General features: G+C 60.1%; 1 protein-coding gene across 10 annotated transcripts; it reads left to right on the top strand.

Annotated features, from left to right (window-relative positions):
- The first annotated feature begins 39 nt into the window (after positions 1-39).
- Positions 40-21,104, top strand: LOC308657369 (uncharacterized protein C1orf167). Of its 10 annotated transcripts, none has more exons than XM_081308995.1 (17): positions 40-192; positions 3,421-3,665; positions 4,503-5,799; positions 6,083-6,290; positions 6,401-6,540; positions 7,230-7,345; positions 7,763-7,937; positions 9,578-9,753; positions 10,189-10,360; positions 12,101-12,286; positions 12,374-12,520; positions 13,170-13,378; positions 14,906-15,023; positions 16,817-17,060; positions 19,031-19,136; positions 19,440-19,894; positions 20,191-21,104. In XM_081308995.1, exons 2-17 carry the CDS (start codon positions 3,596-3,598, stop codon positions 20,617-20,619), a joined length of 4,248 nt encoding a protein of 1,415 aa, XP_081165121.1. In that variant the 5' UTR covers positions 40-192; positions 3,421-3,595; the 3' UTR covers positions 20,620-21,104. The 10 variants fall into 10 exon arrangements, with proteins under 10 accessions (XP_081165121.1, XP_081165124.1, XP_081165123.1 ...); XM_081308997.1 differs by having other exon boundaries at positions 65-108; XM_081308996.1 differs by lacking the exon at positions 40-192 and adding an exon at positions 2,313-3,110.
- The last annotated feature ends 173 nt before the right edge of the window (positions 21,105-21,277 follow it).

Here is a 21,277-nt window from a genome sequence, read left to right as displayed (position 1 = left end):
GGCTTGCTCACGGAGTCTGCGCACCACCTGTCTTGGTCGTTAGCGGCCAGCTGCTGGGGTCCCCTTCAGGTTCAAACCGTACTGAGCGAGGAAGGAAGATTGCTGCACGTGAGGGCAGGAAACCACCTGCTGTCTCTTGGTGGGAAGAGGAGGCTCTGAGTGTCCTGGAGTGGAGAGAGATGGGGCAACTCGGTGAGGGGAGCAGAGATGGTAGATGGACCCAGGCCGGGCGGGTAGGAGGGGATCCTGTGGACTGAGCAGTCTCCAGTCAACTTTGGCAGACGGCGGGGGAGGGGCGGACCTGGTTAGAAGTCAGCCCTGGTTTGGCCCCTCTGCAGCGGCTGACCAGCTAGCTGTAGCCTGGCGCTGGACAGGCAGGCCTGCCAAGTTCCAGTATGATCATTTCTAAAACCCGGAACCTAAGTGTTAGGGCTTCAGGGCCTGCTGAAGGCTGTGCAGTGCTTAGCGTGGTTCAGTCATTGAAGGCGCGTTTATAAGCCCTGCTCTCGTCGCCCAGCTCTCATTAGTCCTGCCAGTACAGCAGGGGGACAAGACAGTGGTCCCTTCTCATGTGGCTCCGTGCACTAAAGGAAGAAACGGTGATTCCTTCAGTACTGTGGGTGGTGGCACCTGCCATGGAGGAAGATAATGCCAGGCAAAGAGAATAGGAGCTGATAGGGTGCTGCAGTTGGGGAGAGAGCCGTGGAGGAAAGGCTTGCTGGACGTTTGAGAAGGACTTGAAAGCATGAGGGAAAGAGAGTTCCAGAAAGAGGGAACCGCCAGTGCAAAGGCCCTGTGCTGGGAGCATGCGTGGCATGTTGGCGAAACAGCCAAGCCGATGAGTTTGGAGCAGAGTGAGCGAGGAGCAGGGCTGAGGTCAGGAAGGTAACAGAGTCAGCCAGCAGAGGCCAGCACACCTCCTGAATGTCAGTCAGTAAATATTTTGTTTGGGGTTTTTTGGTTCTAGGGATTGAACCCAAGGGCGCTTAACCACTGAGCCACAGCCCCTGCCCTTTTCTATATTATTTTTTTGAGACAAGGTCTCCCTGAGTTGCTTAAGGCCTCACTAAGTTGCTGAGGCTGGCTTTGAACTTGGAATCCTCCTGCCTCAGCCTCCTAGCTGCTGGGATTACAGGTGTGCACTGCTGCAGCCAGCTAAGAGAGTAAATGTTTTAAGGCTTTGTTGGCCTGAAGGTGTCTGTGGTGACTGTTCAATTCCACCATTACAGCCTCAAAGCTGACCATCCATAAGCAGATGGATATGGCTTTGTTATGTGTAATACAAGTCATGCCCTGGTCACAGTGTGCCAGCTCCTGCCACAGGGCCTGGAAAGCCTTGGCAGTGCATAGAGAGGGCTAGGAGCCATGGGATGTCTGAGTTGAGGCAGGGTAGATCTGATCTGAGTGTTCCAGGATCACTCAGGCTGCTGTGTGGGGAGTTAGATGTCAAGGGAGGGCACAGAGTAGAGGCAGGGGGCCCAGTTGGGAGGCAGAAGGTGGTGGAGGCTTACCCAGGGAGGTGCAGGTGGAGGCCATGCCCAGGCTCATGTTTTGGATACTTATGGAAGGTGGACTGAATTGGATGACTGAGGGCGTGAGAGAGGGGGGAAGCCAGGTGGCTCTGGGAGAGAGCTTGTTTGGAGGTATGCAGGAATTGGGATTTGAACCTCCTGAGGAGGAGATGGCCATTAAACATCTGGCAGAGGTGTGGAGAAGGTGTGGGTCTCCCTGGTTGGTCTCCTGGCCAGTGGAAGGTCTGGGGCTAGGCGAGGCCATGCATACCTGAGGCTGAGACCACAGGGTAGGGCTCAGCCCTGGCCTTGCCACCAAGGAGGCATCAGCAGAGGAGCCTGGGAAGAGCGTGCAGGGAGGGGGAAGGGGACCAGAGAGGAGCATCCTGGGGTCAGCTCAGGGAGGCCTCCAGAAAGGACCACCTGCTCTGTGCCCCCGAGGCCTCAAAAACCCCAAGTGCTGAGAGCTGAGGTCTTGGTGTTCACCTGGAGGAGTACAGCTTGGCCGGGAGCTGGGGCAGGTCAGATGGAAGTGAGGTCAACGTGGTGGGCGGGGCGGACTGGGGTGTGGGTGTGATGGCCAGGTGAGAAGATAGATGGCCCAGGACCTGTGTGTGTGTGTGTGTGTGTGTGTGTGTGTGTGTTTTATTTATTTGGACTTGTTTCTTTGGTGCTGAGGATTGAACCCAGGACCTTGCACTATTTTAGTGTTTTTTTTTTTTTTTTAATATAGAAGTTAACCACCTACATGTGAAATGATTCAGTAAGGCAGGGGGCAGTGCTAGAGGGCGGGGAGGGGACTTCTGAGCAGTAGGGGCTGACATTGCAGCCTTCACAGTTAGTGATCAAGCATATAATTCCCACCCAGCCCCCCAGCTCTGTGCCCAGGTGCTGGGCTGAGTCTGCCAGGGGCCCATGGTTGCCCCTGGTGCTTTTCCCGACTCACAGAGAGGCCCCTGGAGGTGGTGGGAAGACACCATGAGTGCAAGGTGTGGCGGTCGGGCTGGTCCTTGCAGGAGAGCCAGGCTGCAGCCATGTGCTGAAGGGGGTGCAAGGGACAAGGAGGAGTGAGGAGCAGGTCCTGGAGGGAGAGGACTGGAGTCTGATCCTCCGGCAGGGTCTGGAGGCTGGAGGCCAGAGGACAGGACTCTGAGCAAGGCCATCAGGGCTTTGTCCACTTTCACCTGCTCAGGTGCAGCCCAGGGCACAGGTGGCTGCCTTTACCCAGTCTCTTAATTTTGCCAAAAGACTGGGACAGTAGGAGGGAGGGGCTGGGGGGATTACATGCTTGATCACTAGCTGTGAAGGAGGGAAGGACGTCAAAGGGATGAGGGAATGTCTGAGGGCCAGGGCGGTTGGGTCAGAGGGTTGGTTCTTGTGACAGGAAGGACTGTTGGGCTTGGGACGCTGGAGGGAGTGAGCTGGAAAGACGGGGAAAGGACGGGGGACCTGGGGGCAGGTGGCTGAGATCAGGTGAAGGACAGGATGTTGGGAGAGGAGAAGGTCAGGGACTCTGGGTGGATGATGACTCACCAAGAATTCAGACAGGCGTGTGCTGGGAAGGTGAACCAAGCAAGAGCTGAACTCTGAAGCCTCAGGGTGAGACCTGACGTCCTTCCCTGGCCACTCAGCTCGGAGCCAGGGTGTTTCAGAGGAGGGAGGGGAGTGGTTTGGAGGAGGCACCAGGAAGCTGAGGGGGCTGCCTGGAATGAGAGTCCCTAGGGGATATGTGGTCAGTGTGAGGAGCGCTGGGCCAGAGGCAACTGTGGGGAGAGGCGGGGACTGAAGGGCAGGAGAGGAGACCTGGGGCTCAAGCAGTGAGTGGCCATGGCCAGGCTGGGGGAGCTGCTGCGGGTGGAGGTGGGGAACAGGGCACTCACGGCCACACTACCTTGTCCTGTCCCTGCAGAGCCCATGGGATTTGTCTGTGCTTGTTGGGGTGCTGGGGAACCCAGGGCCTCGTGCGTGCCAGGCATGTGCTCCACCGCGGAGCCCACCGTGGAGCCCCCACGCAGCCCATCTGATTGAACAGGCCAGACCATCCATTGTGGTGTGAACTGAGGACACCGCTGTCCCCACAGTCCATGGAGCCAAGACTTGTCACCAGCTATAAGGAGAATGTGCCCCCAGGGCCTGAAACCCCCTGGAGGCCAGGCAAGAGACTTCAGTGGGCCTGGGCAGGGTCCCCTCTAGGGACAGACTCAGCCCCTTCCCCGGGCAGGCCTGAGGGTGGGTTTCCCAGGGTCGGCTGGGCCTCTGACAAAGTCTCCCCAGCCTGGGGCCTGGGAGGCATCGCAGGCAGGACCAGGAGTGGGCCCGGCTGGTGCCCCTGGCTGAGATGCCAGGGTTGGTGGGCAGGGGCCCTCCCTGCTCTGGCTCAGGGGCTGTGAGTCAGTGGGGACACTCTGCACACTGAAGAGGGGCCTTGGGGACTGAGGAAGGGCTCCGAACCCCACTGCACATCCCCCCGAGTTGGCCTCCAGCTGCCTTCCCCCAGCCTGTGACCCCTGCCTGTGACCCCTGCCTGTGACCCCAGCCTGTGACCCCAGCCTGTGGCCCCTGCCTGTGGCCCCTGCCTGTGGCCCCTGCCTGTGACCCCTGCCTGTGGTCCCTGCCTGTGACCCCTGCCTGGGGCACCCATTGTCTCCACTTGAGCCCAACATTGAGGGGGGGACCCTCCATTATTTTCTTCCCTTTGCCCCCTCTTCTAAGCTACCCTCCCAGTGTATCTGAGTCTTCCCGGTACCCACCTCCGTCCCCGCCGTTGTTACCTCTCAACAGCCTCCTCATTGTGTGTCTGTCCTTCTGTCCCCTCCCCTGTCCATGCTCCATGCCGTCAGGTTTCATGTCAGACCACGTCACTTCTTGGCTCTAAGATCCCACTGTCCACCCAGGAGACAGAGCTGGGACCCTGCCCCGTCCCAGCTGAGGCCTGGCCCACCTGACCACTGACCACCTGAGTTCTCCCATGACTGTCTCTCCTCTCTGCAGAGCAACGAAGATTTCTGAGGGGCCTGGAAAGTGACCTGAGCCATGGAAATGGCCAGTCGGTGCCCATATGCCAGGTCACAAGGGAAGGGCCGCCTACCACACCCTCTCCAGGAACGGTTCTGCCCCAGGATCCCTGCCGAGTACAGAGCAACCTGGCCAGTCCTCATCCCCGCCTGGGCCTGCCCCTGAAGGACACTACTTGCTGGCTGGACACTTCAGGTTTCCAGCAACAAAGCAACTTGTGGTCACTGGCTGGGAGGCCCCAGGGGAAGGTGCGAGAGTCCCCTGTTCAGCAGAAGAACTTGCGTGTGGGGGGGACAGGCAGCAGCTCCCTCCGGGAAAGCCACAGGCCGCGGGCTCACCTGCCCCTCTGCATGAGGCAGGTCCCTGGGGCCACACTGGCCCCCTGCCCCAACTTCAGGCCGGCCACAGGCTTCGGTCCACTGGATGGATGCCCACGGCCAGGTCCCAGAGCCTGGCGTGACCTGGAGAGCCGGACTGGCAGGCTGGTGGGGGAGCCCCTCACCCTGGAGGACTTAGCTGTCCCTGCCCAGAGCCAGGCTTGGGCCCCGCCCCACATCGCCACCTGCCTGCTGTTGGCCTCCGTGAAGCGCTTGGAGCAAGAGGCCGCTGGCCTCAGGTGCAGGGTGTCCTGGAAGCCCCCTGGCCATGCACCGTGGGGCCCCAGCACCCACCGTGGCCAGGCATTCCCTGCTTGCCCCCAGCCCAGCCAGCCTGTTCACGCTTCCCGGGATGAGAAGAGACGCCCCCGCGGCCTCCTAGAGACTTGGGGGGTCCAGGCCCCCACAGACCCTGGAGCGCTCAGCCAGCCGGAGTCGTTCACCACCGCTCTGGGGACGTTCACAGGGAACTTCTTTGACTCTGAGCAGGAGGTCCTTCCCGCCCAGCCCCCAGGACGAGGAGACAAGTGTCCCCCAGAGCCTCCACGTGGCTGGGAGGCCATGGGGATCCCCAGTCTCGCTGGAGGGAAGGGCAGCTCGGAGGCCAGACTCACTTCTTCAGCCTCCTCCAGCGCCACTGGGGACGCCCTCCTCGAGCAGGAAGGAGGAGAGCAGCCCCTGCGGGAGCAGGCAGACAGGGAGGCCAAGAGGACGGCTTCCTGTCCCTCAGATGCCACCTCTGTGAGGAGGAGCGGCCGGCAGGTGGAGGCTGGGCCAGGGTGGGGCTCCCAGCAGGCAGGGCCTCCTGCTCCCCGGCCTGAGCACGGTGTTGTGTCCTCTTGCTTCCCCCAGAGCGAGGCCCTTAACGGTGTGACCCTGGAGCCCCAGGCAGCCCGGTGAGGCCATGGCTGTGGTGGGTGGGAGAGGCAGGCCGGGCGATGGCAGAGCCACAGGAGAGGAAATGTCTTCCAGGAAGCCAAAGGGTGTCATTGGTCCCTGGTCCCCGGAGCTCTCTTGCTGGGACTTCTGGTCCAACTGTCAGCGAGGGGGAGGTTGTCCTGCGTGGCCAGGGCCAGCCCCTTGCGACTGCTGGAAAGGCCCCACAGGAAGGGCCCAGATGCCGCTGCCCCTGGGGTGGGAGGGCCAGGTCCTTCCCCAATCAGCCTGGTCTGTCCTCAGCTGGCAGCGGCTGTCCAGATGTTTCAGAGCCTGGAGACGCTTGGCCTGGAGGCGGTGGGCAGTGACCGCGGCAGTGGCTCTGAGCCGCAGGCGCCTGCTACGAAAGGGCCTTCAGGCCTTGCAATGGGCCCTGTGGCTCCGGGAGGCACAGCTGGAGGCGGCCTGGGGGCGACACACCAAGGCCCTGCTAGCCCGGAGCTTCCGAGAGGTCAGGGGTCTCCAAGTTGGGCAGGGGGAGGTGACGAGGTCCTGGTGTCTCCTGGGGAGGTTCGTTCAAGGCCATGACCGACGCCCCCTGTCCCTTCTCTCTTGATCCAGTGGAGATGCCTGGCTCTGCGGCAGGAGCAAGGTCACCCCCATGTCCAGTCTGTGTCCAGACCCCCTTGTCACGGCCCTTCCTTGGGAAGAGTGGCAGTGGTGGACCCTGCCCAGAGGTGCAGGTCGGCTGGAACCCCCAGGTTGGTCCGTGTGGCCCAGGCGGCTGGCACCCCCACCCTGCCCCCTGCCTTGCTGTCCTCTGTTCCTCCTCCCAACAAGAGGAGGACGGAGGAGCAGGTGTGGACAGAGACCTGGGCACAAGCTGTCTTGGAGCATCACTCTGGCCCTGCAGCCTGGGAAGCAGGACCGCGGGGTGCAAGGTCGGGCGACCCCCGGGTGCTGTTCATGAGGACTTTAGAAACATCTCCCCTCTTTCTCCCTGTTTCCTCCTTTCTGTCCCTTTACTGGTGCCGTTTCCGATGGTGACAGCAAGCATGCTTGATCTAAAAAGAACCCAGGCTGGGTCTGGGGCAGGCCCTGGCTCCCAGCCCAGCGCAGGGGGAAGTTCTCCATAAAGAAAGAATAAAGCAAGGGCTGGGCCAGGCTCAGTGGTGGGGCGCTTGCCGAGCACGAGGGAGGCCCTGGGTTCGATTCTCGGCACCGCATATAAATAAATAAACTAAAAGTCCATCAACAACTAAAAAAAATTAAAAAAGAAGAAGAAGAAAGCAAAAGCAGAACCCGCCGCTCCCAGACAGCTTCTGTAATCAGGAATAAATGCGTTGTCTGGGGTGGGGTGCTCGGCTCCCCCAGCTCCCAGCCCCTGCCGCCAGCTGGAGGGGACAGTGGGGACCCGTGCGCTCCCTCCACTGGGTCGTCTGTTTCTCAGTCCAGGGAGACAGAGGCAGGAGGAGGGAGCCCGGCCTCGTCCACTGCAGCCTGGGCAGAGAGCAGATGACGGAGACGGGCGAGTCCAGGTCCTGCAGGCCTTGCAGCAACTGGCAGGTGAGGTGGGGGCCGCTGGAAAAGGGGTGTTGGGGACAGAGTGCCCGGGCAGGCCTGCAGGCCGTGGGTCCTGGGTGAATGAGTTGACAGAGTATTTGTTTTGGCAACTTCTCTGACGATCTCATTTGGTCCTCACTGTGAGCTCCCTTGGGGAATTCATTGGGCCCATTTTATTCTTGGAGAACTGAGGCCCAGAGACGTGAAGTAATGAGTCTGAGGGCACACAGCAGGTGAGGCACAAACTGCTTTTTGTGTTTCTGATGCTGATGGAGGCCAAGGCTGGAGGCCTGAACGAGGGACTGTTCCTCACTTACTCATGGCCCCAGAGCTGGGAAGGCCCGGACAGCTGCAGTCTAGATGTCAGCGGCCCCTCCTGGCCAGATCCTCCCTCGATCACTCTCTTCCTCCTCTTCCCAGTCTCCCTCCTGCAGTACCACCTGGAGGACAGGACCAGGCAGGAGCGGGCGGTCCTGGAGGAGGCACCTGGAGCCCCACAGAGGACTCGGAGGATGGCCAGCCCCCCACAGGCCTGGCACCCAAGTGCTGCAGGTGCCTCAGTGACCTCCCAGCCGCAGAGAGCTTGGCTGCCCAGGTAGGGGACGTGGAGGAGGGTGGGAGTGGGGACACTTGCCTCTAAGTCAACTCCTGACACTGAGACAGGAAGCGCATCCAAAATGAAAACAGCCGCCACTGACCAGCAGGCCTGAGACGGGCCAGCCCAGCCAGGGCGCTCCTGGCCCCACTGCACCCACACCCCAGCAGGACCCCTGCTGCTGGGGAAGATGGGGACTGAGCCGTCGAAGGTGAATGTGAACACCACCAGGTTGAGGAGGCGGATCACAGAGCTGTGCGTTTCTTTTTGGTGGGGAACATCTGCTCTGTTGCCCAGGCTGGTCTTGAACTCCTGGGCTCAAGCAATCCTCCTGCCTCAGCCTCCTGAATAGCTGGGACTGCAGGTGCCACCACCGCCCCCAGCCTGTGGGGCATCTCACAATACCATCCCCCACGTAAAAACAGGAGCAATGACCCATCACTAACAAACCCTGGTGGGTGCTGGGCTCCCGATGCTCAGTTTGAAGTCGACACACGTTGTGTGCCTCTGATCTGGGGAACGGCTGCGCTGTTGCAGTCGTTTGAATCTGTGTGATTCCCCCGTGGGGACTTCCCTGAGAACTTTTAACACAGGAAGTGACCTAAACCGGGGTCCAGCAGGGCTGTGAAGGTAGAAAAGAGAGAGCAGGGCCTTGGCCAGGCAAAGAGAAGTGAGTGCGCAGAGCCTCCCAGGCGCGGAGGCTCAGGAGGCTCAGGAGGCTCAAGAACAGCGTCTCCCGGGCCTTGGCGGGTGGGACCCGGGGTGTGGAGAAGAGGTTGGAAAGGCCTGTGGGGCAGGTCGGCCACAGGAAGAAATTGACATTTTACCCTAAGGGCAAGGTGGTGGCCACTGGAGGGAGAGACTGGAGAACTGACTGGCGCAGGCGGAAGCAGCCACTTGGGCTCCCAGAGGTGACAGTGCTGTGGCTGAGCAGGGCAGGCTCCGGTCCTCACAGCAGTTGTCAGGGACAGTGGGCAGGTGGCCAGAGAGCCAAAGAAAGGGCTGGAGATAGCGGGAACCGCGAGTTCCTGGGAGAGCTCACAGGAGGTGTGCGGCTGCCCCGTCCATAGTGACAGGCTGGTGACAGGCCGAGGGACGGCACCTCCAGCCCCACCTTGTTTGCCTGAGCAGCGCCTCCTCTCCCTGGGCCACCTCCTGTCCAGCGGTGGCTGAGTGAATGACACCTTTCAGTTCCACGTCTGTCCCAGGAGGTGTTTGTACCTCAGGCCACAGAGGCAGTGACGTGGTCACCCTGAGCGGGCTTGTTGGCTGGCCTGACCAGCACCCAGGGAGCTGTCCCTGTGCACGAGCAAGGAAGCGGCTTCTGCAGATGACCCAACTCGCCTGGCTCCCAGGTGCCTCAGAGAAGCCAGCATCCTTCAAGATGGCCTGGTCCCTGGGTCTGGACTTCCCACCTGCCCTGTCCGTTCCCTCAGTGTGGCTGGGTGTTTGGGGAAGAGAAAGGGGCATTCAGGGACACGGTGTTCTACTGCCCCCCTTTTCTTTTGGGATAACTCAAGTCCTGTTTCATAGATGAGAAAGCAGAAGCTCGGAAGGGCCAAGGTGCTGGCCCTCCACCCCCCACACTCAGGGGCATGTCTCCGTGGGGCAGGGGCTGACCACTGTCCTGGCTCTTGTAGGTGCTCGGGGGCCTGGCAACAGCTGGCACCAAGAGGAGCCCAGGTCCAGAACCACCCGGCTGACCCCAGGCTGGAGACCCTGAGAGTGTGCCTGGGACGGTGGGTGCAGATGAAGCAACTCCGAGCCTCAGAGGGCACCAAGGTGACCCGGCTGTCCCTCTGCCTGAAGAAGGCGGGTGAGCGAGTGACAGACAAGAGCCAGGGTCCCCTGGCCACTCTGTCACGCCATCTCCCTCTCTGTGGGCCCCAGTGGGATGTGGGAACTCTTACGACGGGAGGTGATACAAGTGGGGGCTTCTGGGGGCGCAACCTGCTGGCCTGGGGGTGCTCTGGGTGGGGGTGTCCCCCGGGTGGGCCACATTCCTGGTCCCCTACATGAGCTGAGCTGGTGTGAGAGGGACTTTCTCCCACTTCCTCCCACAACTCACTTAGTGCCAGGCTGTCCCACGTCCTGCCTGGAAGGGACTGGTGCCTGGTGTCAGGAAGCTCCTGGCCTTGGAGGTGCCCTGGAGGGGAGGACGGGGAGGCAGTGGGAGGGCCATGACCCTGAGGGAGAGGCCCTGGGCCTTGAGGCAGAGCGGGAGGGACTCACCCAGCTCCCTGCCTCTCAGGTAGCTCAAGCCCTGGAGCCACCACAGCCCGAGGCCTTCAGATAGTGGCCCAGGCCCAGGGGCCACCCCAGGGGCCAGGCCAGGGCTCCCTCCAGGAGGCCTGCCGGAGACTGACCCTGACCCAGGCACTGCGGCTGTGGAGGACACGGCTCTGTCAGCACCAGCAGGCTACGTAGGTGCCCAGGAGCGGGGCCTAAGGTTGGCCTGGGCACAGGGTGGGCATAGGAGCGCAGTGTCCCACAAGCCACATGGCTCCTCCCTGTGGCCCCATCAAGGGGTGGGCACAGGGGGTCCTAGGCCCTGGGAGGTGGCCAGGTGGCCCTGAGCAGGGAGCTGCCAGGATGGTGGAGATGCCTTCCCAGGACAGCAGGGGCCAGGGTTCAGGTCCCAGACTGACATTTGAGAGTGAGGGGAAGGTGATCAGGAGGACCGTGCTGCCCGCAGGGATGTCAGAGAAGATAAACCCAGAACTGCAGGATCAAGAATTCCCTCCCTGGCATGGGGGTGCAGCTCAGCTGGAGCTCTCTCCTGGTCTATGCAAGGCCCTGGGCTATATGCCCAGTTTAACTGGGCACAGTGGCACCTGCCCATGATCCCAACTATTCAGGAAGTTGAGGCAAGAGAATCATGAACTGGGCAACTTTAGAGACCCCATCTCAAAAAAAAAAAAAAAAATCTGGGCTGGAGATGTGGCTCAGCGGTAGCGCGCTCGCCTGGCATGCGTGCGGCCCGGGTTCGATCCTCAGCACCACATACCAACAAAGATATTGTGTCCGTCGAGAACTAAAAAATAAATAACAACAACAAAAAAATCTGTTCTTGAAAGCCACACCTGGTATCAATGATCCCCCCATACACTTGGCCCATTTGGACCCTCAGTCTTTTTTTAATTTAATTTTTTTTGTGCTAGGGATGAAATGGAAATGGGAAAAATCATGCTAGTGAAACAAATCAGATTGAAAATCAAGGTGGAATGTTTTCTCTCCTGCAAAAACTAGAGCAAAACAAAGGGAAGGGGGGGATCAGGTTTCATAAAGCTCCAGAAAAGATCAGAGGAGAGGAACTGGAGTGGGGGAGGGAGGGAGGGAGGAGATAAATGGAATGAATTTGACAAAATCATGTTATATTCATATAAAAAGTACCACAGGGAATTCCATCTTTGTGTGTATACAGAAGATAGAAAGGGAGTCTAGCCGAGTGGAGAAGGGGGCAGGGGGAGGAGGGGGGGAAAAGGGAGATAGAGATTGAAATCAAATGATTTTGTCAAAATAAGCCTAAATGTATAATTATAGTGCCCCAATTCAAAAATCCACTTTTGGTGTGTGTGGTGCTGGGGATGGAACCAGGCAGGGCATGCTGGGCCGTGCTCTCCTCCTGGCCTGCACCTGCCTCCCTGAGTCTGTCTCAGTGCCTCCCTGGGACTCAGTCCTCATGACTCTCAGAACATCCGGTGCTGCCCTGCTGCCTGCAGTTCGTCCCAGGCTTGCTGTTCTTGCAGCTGGGAAATGACCCCCGGCCTTGGTTTTCCTGTTTCTGTGGCCAGGCGCGGGCAGACATCCTGTGGCCGTGTGCGGGCTCTGGAGTCGGGTCACTGGGCCTGGGGCCTAGCTCACCCCTGACCAGTGCCACGATCCCCACCCTCCCCTGGGAGTCGGTGATGCAAGCAGAGTGCCAGGGGAGATGTGGAAAGGTCTGGAAACCCTGGCCATTAGGTGGATGTAGGGGTGGGACCCCACTGGGCACTGCTGTTTCTTGAAGCCCCTAATGACCCTAGCGTGCGGCCAGGTTGGAGGCTGGGGCAGGGCTCTAGCCCCGTGTCTGCCCATGGTGAGTCCCCTTCCTGCCGGCCTCTCTGCAGCCGGGATGTCACCCTGCTCTGGCCAGAGACCCTGACCCTGCCACCTCTTTGCAGCTCCTTCTTTCAGGGCCTGCGGGAGAGGACCCTGTGGCACATCCTGAGCTGGTGGCGCTTGAGGGCATGGGCTCAAGGCACCCTGTCAGGCGGCAGCCAGACCACTTCGGCCCTGGGGCCATGGGGCAGTGGCCTGAGAGCAGAGGCCTGGCTGGGCTGCAGTGACCCCCAGGTTCCCTGGAGCAGGTGAGGGCAGGGTGGGGATGGGCAAGGGGAGGAGTGGGGGGAGGGGCACCCAGGACTCAGTGCCTGGGTCCCTCCCCAGGCTCCCAGGACCCCTGTCCTCCTGGAGCCTCTCCGGGTGAGCTTCCTGTGGGCAGCTGGGCGGCGACGGCAGAGGCAAAGCCTTCTGCTCTGGTGGGCACGGGCCCAGCAGTCCCGGGGCGCAGCGAGGTGGTGCCAGCACAGCCTGCAGAGGCGGTAGGGCCCCTCCCCCCATCAGGGCTGTGCTGCCCACCACGCGGGAGACTGGCTGTTCCCTGGCCCTTCTCCCCGCAGTCCTGGGCCTCATGGCAGCCTTCCCTTGGGGCCTCTCTCATGTCCCGTCAGCTTGGCCCCTGATTCAGGTCCTCCCATGCCCGTCCTCCTGCCCTGCCTCCCGAGAGGGTGGGCACTCTGCAGGGTCCTCGTGTCTCTCAGAAGTCACAGCTGAGGCGCATTCATCCATCCATTCGTAGCACAGTGCCCAGAAGTGGTCTACCCAGGGCATAGCCCAGACTTGCACTTCACGGGCTGCGTGACCTGGGCGAGTGGCTGAAACGCTCCGTAAGATGGGGCGGTGGTAGTGCCCACTCCAGTGGGCGCGTCCATCCGGGCACAGGAGGGCGCTCGGGCCACAGCTGTGTTTGATTCTGCCTGAGCTTGGGACTTGGTACTGAGGGGGGGGGCCCTTCCTATCGCTATCATCTGCCACATGACCCCCTCCAGTCCCCAGCAGCTCACCCACCCCTTGATGGAAGCAGGGAGGGTCACCCAAGCCCTCCCTGCTGCTGAAGGGAGGAGAGAGGGGACTCCTGGCCCAGGGTGGCAGTAACAGTGACTGCCCCTGGGTGGACATGCACCTTCCCAGTGTCCTCCTCAGCTGGAGCCACTGGACCACAGCCCAAGGTTTCCGGAGGGAGTTGGCTGCCCACCGGGCCTGGGAGCGGAGCTGCAGGACTGCGCTGGGGCTGTGGCGGCAGCGGCTGGCGCAGTGGCAGGAGGCCGAGCATCGGAACCAGGAGCGGGGCCGGGGACTGGCTCGGGAGGCGCTGCGCTGCTGGCACTCCTGCTGGCAGAGTGAGTCGGGCGTGGGCCTGCGTCATCACTGAGGCCCAGGGTTCCACACCTGCGGCAGGGCACACCCAGGACAGACCGGGTGGCGGAGCAGGATGGGCGTTGGGACTCTAGTCATGGCTGGGGCCCTGCCTTCCCTCCCCTGTCTGGAGGGACCTTGACGGAGCCACTTGGCCCCTGAGCCTCAGCTTACTCATCTGTAAAAGGGGTATGATGCAGCACCCAGCTCATGGGGTGATCGTGGGGACCTAGGGACCCCCCACACAGCTTGGCCCACAGCCCAGTTCCTACCCGGTTCCACTGTGATCACCTTCATCTTCCTCCTGTCACCCCAGCCTGGCCTCCCAGAGTCACTGGTGGGAGCTCCCAGGTGGCAGGTCCCCAACGGGGTGGGTGGGTGGCTCAGCAGTGGAGGCAGGGGGTTGGTCTGCACATGCCAGGGCAGGGGGTGGGACGGGGGTGTGGCCAGGGAAGGAAGGGCGTGGTCCCAAGACAGACTGGCTCCTTGGAGGGAGGGGCTGTTTCCTCTGCCCTGTCTGAGCCCAGCCATCATCAGGGCTGCTAGAGCCTCCATGATCCCCGCTGTGTAACAAATGACCCCAGAACTAGTTTTTAGTAAGTGTTTAGTGGCAGGGATGGAGCACAGGGCCTCAGGCGTGCCAGGCAAGGGCTGTACCCCGCTGCACCCCGCCCTGTTGACCAGTCATGAGCCACAGACACTTAGTATCTCAGAGTCCATGTGCTGGGTCCAGGGTGGCTTGGCCAGGCACTGAGGCTGCAGTGCCATCTGAAGGTGGGGATGTAGTGTCATCTGAAGGTGGGCCTCTCAGCAGGGTCCCTGCATGAGTGGCAGCTGCCCCCACCCTGCAGGTGAGTGATCTAAGAGGCAGGGAGGGTGCCCGCCAGAAGCTGGTCGTTTATGACCTGGTCAGCACCCCTGCACCTCTGCTGAATGCTATTGGTTGGAAGCAGGTCAGTTGGTCCAGGCTGCACTTCAGGTGTGGGAGGGGGCATTGCACAGGACATGGACAGCAGGAGGGATCTTGGGGCTGACTTATATGAATAGGCTGATGGGCAGAGAAGCGCCTGATCTGTCTCTCTGGAGACAGCTGCTTCTCCAGCCCAATTCCTGCCCATCCGGAATGCTGACCGATGTTGACGCAGGACCTCCTTGGTCTTAAAGAAAAACTAGAAATCTGGATTTAAAATCTGAATTCTAACAATGCCTGAACATTGTCAAAAACTTTTTTGGAAAGGCAGGGGCTGGGGGCGCAGCTCAGTGGCCGAGTGTGTGCTTAGTGAGGTGCCGCCCCGGGTTCCATTCCCAGTACTGGAATTAAGACCAGAACCACCCCACGGCACCCTGAGTCAGGTTGGCCTAGTGACCAGAGGATGGTCAGCTGCCGCAGAAGCGCTCTAACCCAGTCAGTCCGGGCGGCCGCCTCGGCTCCCTTGTGGGTGGAGGGCAGAGGGCTGGGCCAGGGAGGGGCCGGATGAGCTCAGGGGCACTGCAGCCTCTCTCTGTCCCAGGGCAGCAGGTCCTGCGTGAGAAGTACCAGAGGTGGGTGCAGGGCCACCTCCGGGGCCTGCGGAGGGCCATGTTCCAGGGCTGGTGGCAGGCAGCAGCTCGAAGGAGGCACAAGCAGAGGTGGGTGGGCCTGGGGCAGGGACGCTGCTCATCCTACCCCAGGGGAAGCAGGGATCGAGCCGGGGGCTGGGATGCTCGGGTGGCCCAGGCTGGAGAATGAAGAGGGCACCCCGGACACGAGGCTGCTACCACCAACCTCTTGTTTTGTGTTTGGGGGGGGGTGGCAAGCCCCTGCGCTCCCCACGGCCCGACACACCCAGCAGTCCACTGGGCCAGGTCGGTGCTGAGGTTTCAGAGGTGCCATTGGATGGAAGATGAATGCCTCGGACGTCCACCATAAGGGGGGGCAGGGTGGGCAGCCGCAGCCCTGATCAAACCCACGATTGCCAGAGAGGGAGACCATGATTTTTTTCTTTTCGGTGCTGGGCATGGAACAAAAGACCTCACAAAAATCGTAAAAAGAAACGTTTTGGGGGACTCGATACCCTGAAATTAAGCCGCAAGGACAATGTCTCCTCCCCTGTTCGGCCCTGATTTGCAGTGGTCTCCAGGGTCCCAGTGGGCTGGCCACTCAGCGACTGCTGTCTCTGCTCTCACCTCTGAGCAGCCTGGGCTGGCTCTTGGACACTTGGAGTGGGGGATCATCTTTCCCCTTCCTCTTGCCAGCTGCCGGGGCAGGCGAGGGCAAGCTGGCAGTGGCCATGAACCCACACTGCTGGGTCAGCCCCCTCCCAGGGTGGCATCTGCCCCCCAAGGCCAAGATTCAAAGATGGGGTCCATGTGCGTCAAGGTCCCTGAAGGAAAGCAGTGCTTTCTCTGCTGTTTGTTAGCCAAGACGTTTTTAAGGCACAGGGCTATGTACGCCAAGTCATGTGAACCTATATGACATTGTGGGTGACGAGCAGGTGTCATTTTAAGTAAATGTGACTTTTGACTCTGAGCCAGCTGGGCCCCTCTCCACTCCTGCTCTGCAGTTACCTCCAGGCCTGGCACTGGGGTGAGCCTGTGAGAGGCAGGGGTGGCCTGGGCTCAGAGTCTAGCCAGAGAAGAAGGGCAGTGGGGCCTCATTTGCCACTGGCAGGAGGCCCGGAGTGGCCGCCTGGGCACAGGAGCAGCACGTTGCCTAGGCCTGCACCGTTGCTGGAGAGGCCATGTGGAGCAAGGCTGGGCACAGGCAGCAGAGGGCCCAGGCCCAGCAGGCCTTGGTGGCATGGCAAGTGACCTTGGATGGTGCTGTGAGGCCCAGCAGCAGATAGAAGTGAGAGCACAGGCCCAGGCCCCAGGCCAGGCGGCTCAGGGCAGGACCCCGTGGGTACACAGGTCCACACGGCCTGGAAGCTGAGTGCCGGACGAGTGCCTGGGAGTGGTGCAGCCCAAGGGCAGCCCCCAGCAAGCTCCGGCTCAGGCCGGGGGCTTGTTTTTCCCAGCAGCAAGGCATATTGGGCAGGAATGGGGTGAGGAGAATGATGGGGGGAGGCCATCTTGGCCACCACAGGGCCAAGCCCAGGGGCAAAAGCACAGATCTGCCACTCTAGCAGGGGACCTTCCTTGGGGAAGTGCCTGACAGTTCCTGCAGCCTGGCCAGAGTGCAGGCGCTCAGCATGGGCCAGATGCAGCAGAGGAAAGCTGACAGGACCATCCTCTCTGCCACATAAACAGGAAGCTAGTCCCTGTCCAGGGCCCTCTCCACACTCATTTTAACCCAATTCGTCACAAAAGGCGTGGGGGAGGACAGGGCCGGGGGCCTTCCCTGGAGGCCCTTCCCGGAGGACACTGGAGAGGGCTCCTGCCCCACCTGCCTTAGAATCCTGGCCCCGCGGCCTCTGGTATAGCCCCCCGTCTTTCTCCTCCAGGGTCCTAAAGGCCTGGGCTCAGTTAGCGGCCCAGGGCCACGTCCAGCAAGCTGCCATCACCCAGCTTCAGCAGGCTGGGCTCAGGCGGCTCCTTTGGACCCACTGGGCCCAGTGGCAGATGGCGCTGCTCAGAGTGCGGCTGAAACCATGGACCCAGGCCCAGAGGATGGACCTTGAGCACTGGCCCAGGCTGGCCAGCAGAGGGTGCCTCGTGCTGATGGACACTCCAGCCCCTTGGAAGCAGGTCGGGTGGGGTGCAGGCAGGGTGGGAGGTGTAGAAGTGACCCTCTGACCATTGATTTTAGAATCACCAGTCCATGGTGACAGCTGGCTAGATGCTCCTCTAAAGGCCCAACACCCTGATGGACAGCTCTCCTACCTGATTCCTAGGTGCCCTCCAGGCTCAGGGTGGCAGGCAACTCTGCAGACATTCACTGAGCACCTCTGGATCTGCTCAGTGCAGACCTGGTTATAGAGTCGAACCTGCTGGGATCTCCGTCTGTCAGGGAGGCGGACACTTAAATTATGTATCATGTGCAGCTTAGGATCAAGAAGGTACATGGGGACAGTAGTAATTTTTGTGAAGTTTTTTTTTTTATTGGAAAAAATAAATATGCCCATTACAGAAAAACTGGAAAACACAGTAAAAAAAAGTTCTGTCCTAATTTTTACCACCCGAAGGGAACTGTCAAATTTTCTCCAGACCAGAAGCCATTAGTTCTGACACGGCAAATGGTGATAAGAGGCTGATGGCCTAGCAGGAGGGCAGGGGCCACTACAAAACACAAGATGTGACACTGCATAGCAGTCTGGGGACATGTCCTTGAGGGACACAGCCCAGATATACTGGTAGGTCAACTGGTGTTTCTGAAGATCTCTGACCATCACCAGGAGTCAAAATTCCAGGAAGAACATGACCAATTTTAGAGATTCTAAGAAAAACGTTAAAGTGTTTTTTGCTTTTTTAAAATATTTTTTAGTTGTAGTTGGACACAGTAACTTATTTTTATGTGGTGCTCAGGATTGAACCCAGGGCCTCGCATGTGCTAGGCGAGAGCTCTACCACTGGGCCACAACCCCAACCCCAACCCCGTTTTTTGCTTTTTAAAATGTAATTGAGGGGACTGGGGTTGTGGCTCAGTGGCAGAGCGCTTGCCTAGCATGTGTGAGGCACTGGGTTCGATTCTCAGTACTGCATAAAAATAAAGGCATTCTGTCCACCTATAACTACAAAAATATATATTTTTAAATGTAACGTAAATGTATTTTTAAATGACTGACTTTGGTAGTTTGCACACATGAGACTACAGCAATAGCAGATCTGGCGTCTCAGGGTATTTCTGGATGTGTTACAGCACAAATTTTTATTCAGAGTATTTATACCTTCACTGCTTTCCTGTCAGCAAGGTAAGACCTCCCATCACTGACGGAGAAACTTGGGCTTAGAGAACAAAGTAGAAGCTAGGTGCAGTGGCGCACGCCTGTGATCCCATTATTTCAGGAGGCTGAGGCAGGAGGAACACAAGGCCAGCGTCAGCAACTAAGAGAGGCCCTAAATAACTTAGTGAGAACCTGTCTCAGATAAAGAATATAAAGGGTTGGAATGTGGCTCAGTGATTAAGCACCCCTGGGTTCAATCCCTGATAGCAAAAAGAAAAAAAAAAAGAAAAACGAAGAACAAAGTCAATGCTGGCAGACTCAGCACCAGGCGCTCCATCCCAGTCCCTCCCCTCCCCCTCCCCCATGGGAGCACACACTGGTGCAGCCCTTGCCCCATGACACACACAGCGGTGAGCCACCTCGTGTGGTGCAGTCCTGTGGAGCCCCTGGTCTGTCTGCTGTACCACCTGGGGCTGCTGGCTGGACCACTGCAGACAAGTGGCTCCCCTTGGCACCCTCGGGGCTGGGCCTGGCATGGGGACTCACCAAGAGGTAGCTATTACTGGCCCACCCTCTGCTAGGATGTCTTTGGCCAAGTGGGAGGCTGGGCGGAGGGAGAGGCAGCGACCTGTGCTGACAGCCACTCTGCTCTTGGGAAACTTATCTCCTCCAGGGGCCTCGGGGCTTATGGGAGAATGTGAGGTGAGTGATCTATTTGTAAACATGCGAGAGGCCCTGGCCCTGATGCTGAGGGCAGGGACTCCCACCTGGTCAGCTGCCCCAAGAACTCAAAGCCCCCTGGATTCAGGTTTTCTTCTCTGGCTGCTCCTGTAGACCCGCAGCTGCTGGACATGGGCCACAGGGCCTGTGCTGCCCCGGCCAACATGGGAGCATGGCCACAGTGCAGAGAGGACACAGAAAGAAACCACCTGGGCTCAGAGTAAGGAGATCCTGCCCCTGGGTGGTCACCAGTCCTCAGGGACCTGGAAATGACCTCCTTGGCCAATCCCTCTTGTGTTTTCCCACTCTCTTCCTCTTCCCAAATGTCTCAGCCAGTTTGAGAAAACAGTCCCCTTGTCCTGCCTCACCCCTGTTCTTTCCCTGAGCCTGGAGACATGGGGTAGGAGGGCCGTGCTCACTCAGCGCCCCCTGGCCCTCTGCAGTACTCTCCACTTGCAGGTGGCACAGAGGGAGCACCTACCAGTCTGAGCCAGTGTCTTCTCTGCCCAACTTCCTTTTCCAGGTGACAGAGAGCATCCCCTCTGCCCCACCTCTCGGTTCTGGTTGCCGTGGCCCGGACAAAGCAGCTGGGCCTCTAGCTGGCTGCCTTCGGGACTGAGAGGTGGGGGGCTCAGAGCCCTCCAAAGTCAAGGGAAGGCCCCTCCCAGGAGGCCGGGGTATGAACAGCTGTGCACGTGGGAGAAGGGGCCAGCCTGCACCCCAGCTCAGCTGGGCACTCTGGCCAGTGCTCATTCCTGTAGGATCCCGGAAGAGCAGCCCCAGGCCCATGGCTCTGCGCTCCTCCCTGGTTATGGAGAGGTGCTGATGCTCCTGGTCATAAGGAGGAAGTACCTGCGGTGCTGGCGCCTCAAGGCTCGGCTTCACAGGTTCCAGGCTTCCCAGAATGCCAGGCGCCTGGGAGTGATTTGGAGGAGCTGGGCAGATGCTCGAAGGGGGCAGCAGCTGTCTCAGGCCCTGGTGAGTGGTTGTCCCTGCTCCCCCGGCCCCACCTCACACTGTAGGCTCCTCCTGGGCCCCGGGGCACACCTTTCTGCCCACTCCGCCCTCAGCTAAGCCTAGAAGCAATGCCCCCCAGGGCTGGGCTCTGGACCCTCAGAGTTTGAAAGCATGGGACTTGGGACAAAGAAGCTGCAGTTACTAACAGGCCTAAGATGACAGCCCTTGGCACATGCCTTTCACTGGGGTGTGGGAATTGGCGGGGGGGGGGGGGGGGGGGCAGAAGGGCGGGGCTTCCCAGTTACCTCTCCCCACAGCTCAGGCAGTGGCACCTGGGACAGGCCTGGAGGATATGGCGGCGGCGGGTCCTGCAGCTGCAGGTAGCTGTGAGGCTACAGCAGCAAGAAGGTGGCTGGGTCCTCTCCCAGGTACCAGCCAGGGCCACCACACTTCACCCAGCCAGCCCTCCCCAAACCAGTACCAGCTCTGGTCATGGCTGGGCTGAGGGTCTTCCCTGCTTGCCACGCCCGGGGGCCCCTTCATTTGCAGGGAAGAGGGGTGGGGCTGAGTGTAGAACATACAGCCTAGAGGCTAGAGCCCGAGATTGGACTAGTGGCCACAAGCTCAGCTGTGTTGAGGTCACTCACTTGGGAACAGTGAGGCTTGGCCTGTGGCACTCTGGCCGCTCCTATCAGTCGGTTGGGTCTGGGTCTGGGGCACCCGCCTCCTCACTTGCTGCTGTCTGAGGGCTTCCAGGTCATTGTCCAGTCTATTCTGAGCCTGTGCATTTGGCCTGGGGCAGGATGGGCTGGCTGCCTGAGGCAGATGCAGGGGACATGGATGGGGACAGAAAGAGCCAGTACAGGTGTCACTTTGGCAGGCATAGCACAGGCCCCAGAGGGAGTCTGAGACAAATAGTCCTTCCTCTACTCTGATTCCAGGCCTTTGAGAAGTGGCATCAGTGCTTGGTGGCCAGACGCCAAAGGAGGGACGCCACCAGCAGCCTGAGTCCCCTGACAGGCCAGGCACCAGGGCCTTGAGAGCATGCTGGAAGCTGCCCCGTCCCTGGTGTGGCGGGCTTGGACCAGAACAGGGGTCCAACCTGCTGCGAGGCATTCCCACAGAATAAAAAGCAGAGGAGAGCCCGGCCTTCCCAGGGAGGGGCAGTGCCCCCCCCCAATGTCGACAGCTCAGGGAGCTCTGAAGTACAATAAAGGCCTCCGTGGTCTCCGATGCTTCTCTTGCTCAGTCTTTCTAAAAGGCTGTCCCCCCTCATTCCCGTCAGCTGGGCTGAGCAGGAAGGGGAAGCCCCTCCTCTGCCCTCAGCTGCTCTGCAGACACCACCACTGGGTGCAGGGATCCCCCTGCTGAGCCTGGAAGCCCAGGATGGGGGGGCAGCCCATC

The sequence above is a fragment of the Spermophilus citellus genome (genome assembly GCF_964194105.1).
Source record: "Spermophilus citellus genome assembly, chromosome: 9".
NCBI classification, from domain to species: Eukaryota; Metazoa; Chordata; class Mammalia; order Rodentia; family Sciuridae; genus Spermophilus; species Spermophilus citellus.
The sequence above is the reverse complement of the archived record's forward strand: the minus strand, read 5'-3'. Positions and strand labels throughout refer to the sequence as shown.

Coding starts and splice junctions, on each gene's coding strand:
- LOC308657369 (XM_081308995.1), top strand. CDS start 3,596: ATGGAGCCAAGACTTGTCACCAGCTATAAGGAGAATGTGCCCCCAGGG. Junction 6,541..7,229: donor AGGTCGGCTGGAACCCCCAG/GTTGGTCCGTGT, acceptor TCTGTTTCTCAG/TCCAGGGAGACAGAGGCAGG. Junction 12,521..13,169: donor CAGCACAGCCTGCAGAGGCG/GTAGGGCCCCTC, acceptor GCACCTTCCCAG/TGTCCTCCTCAGCTGGAGCC.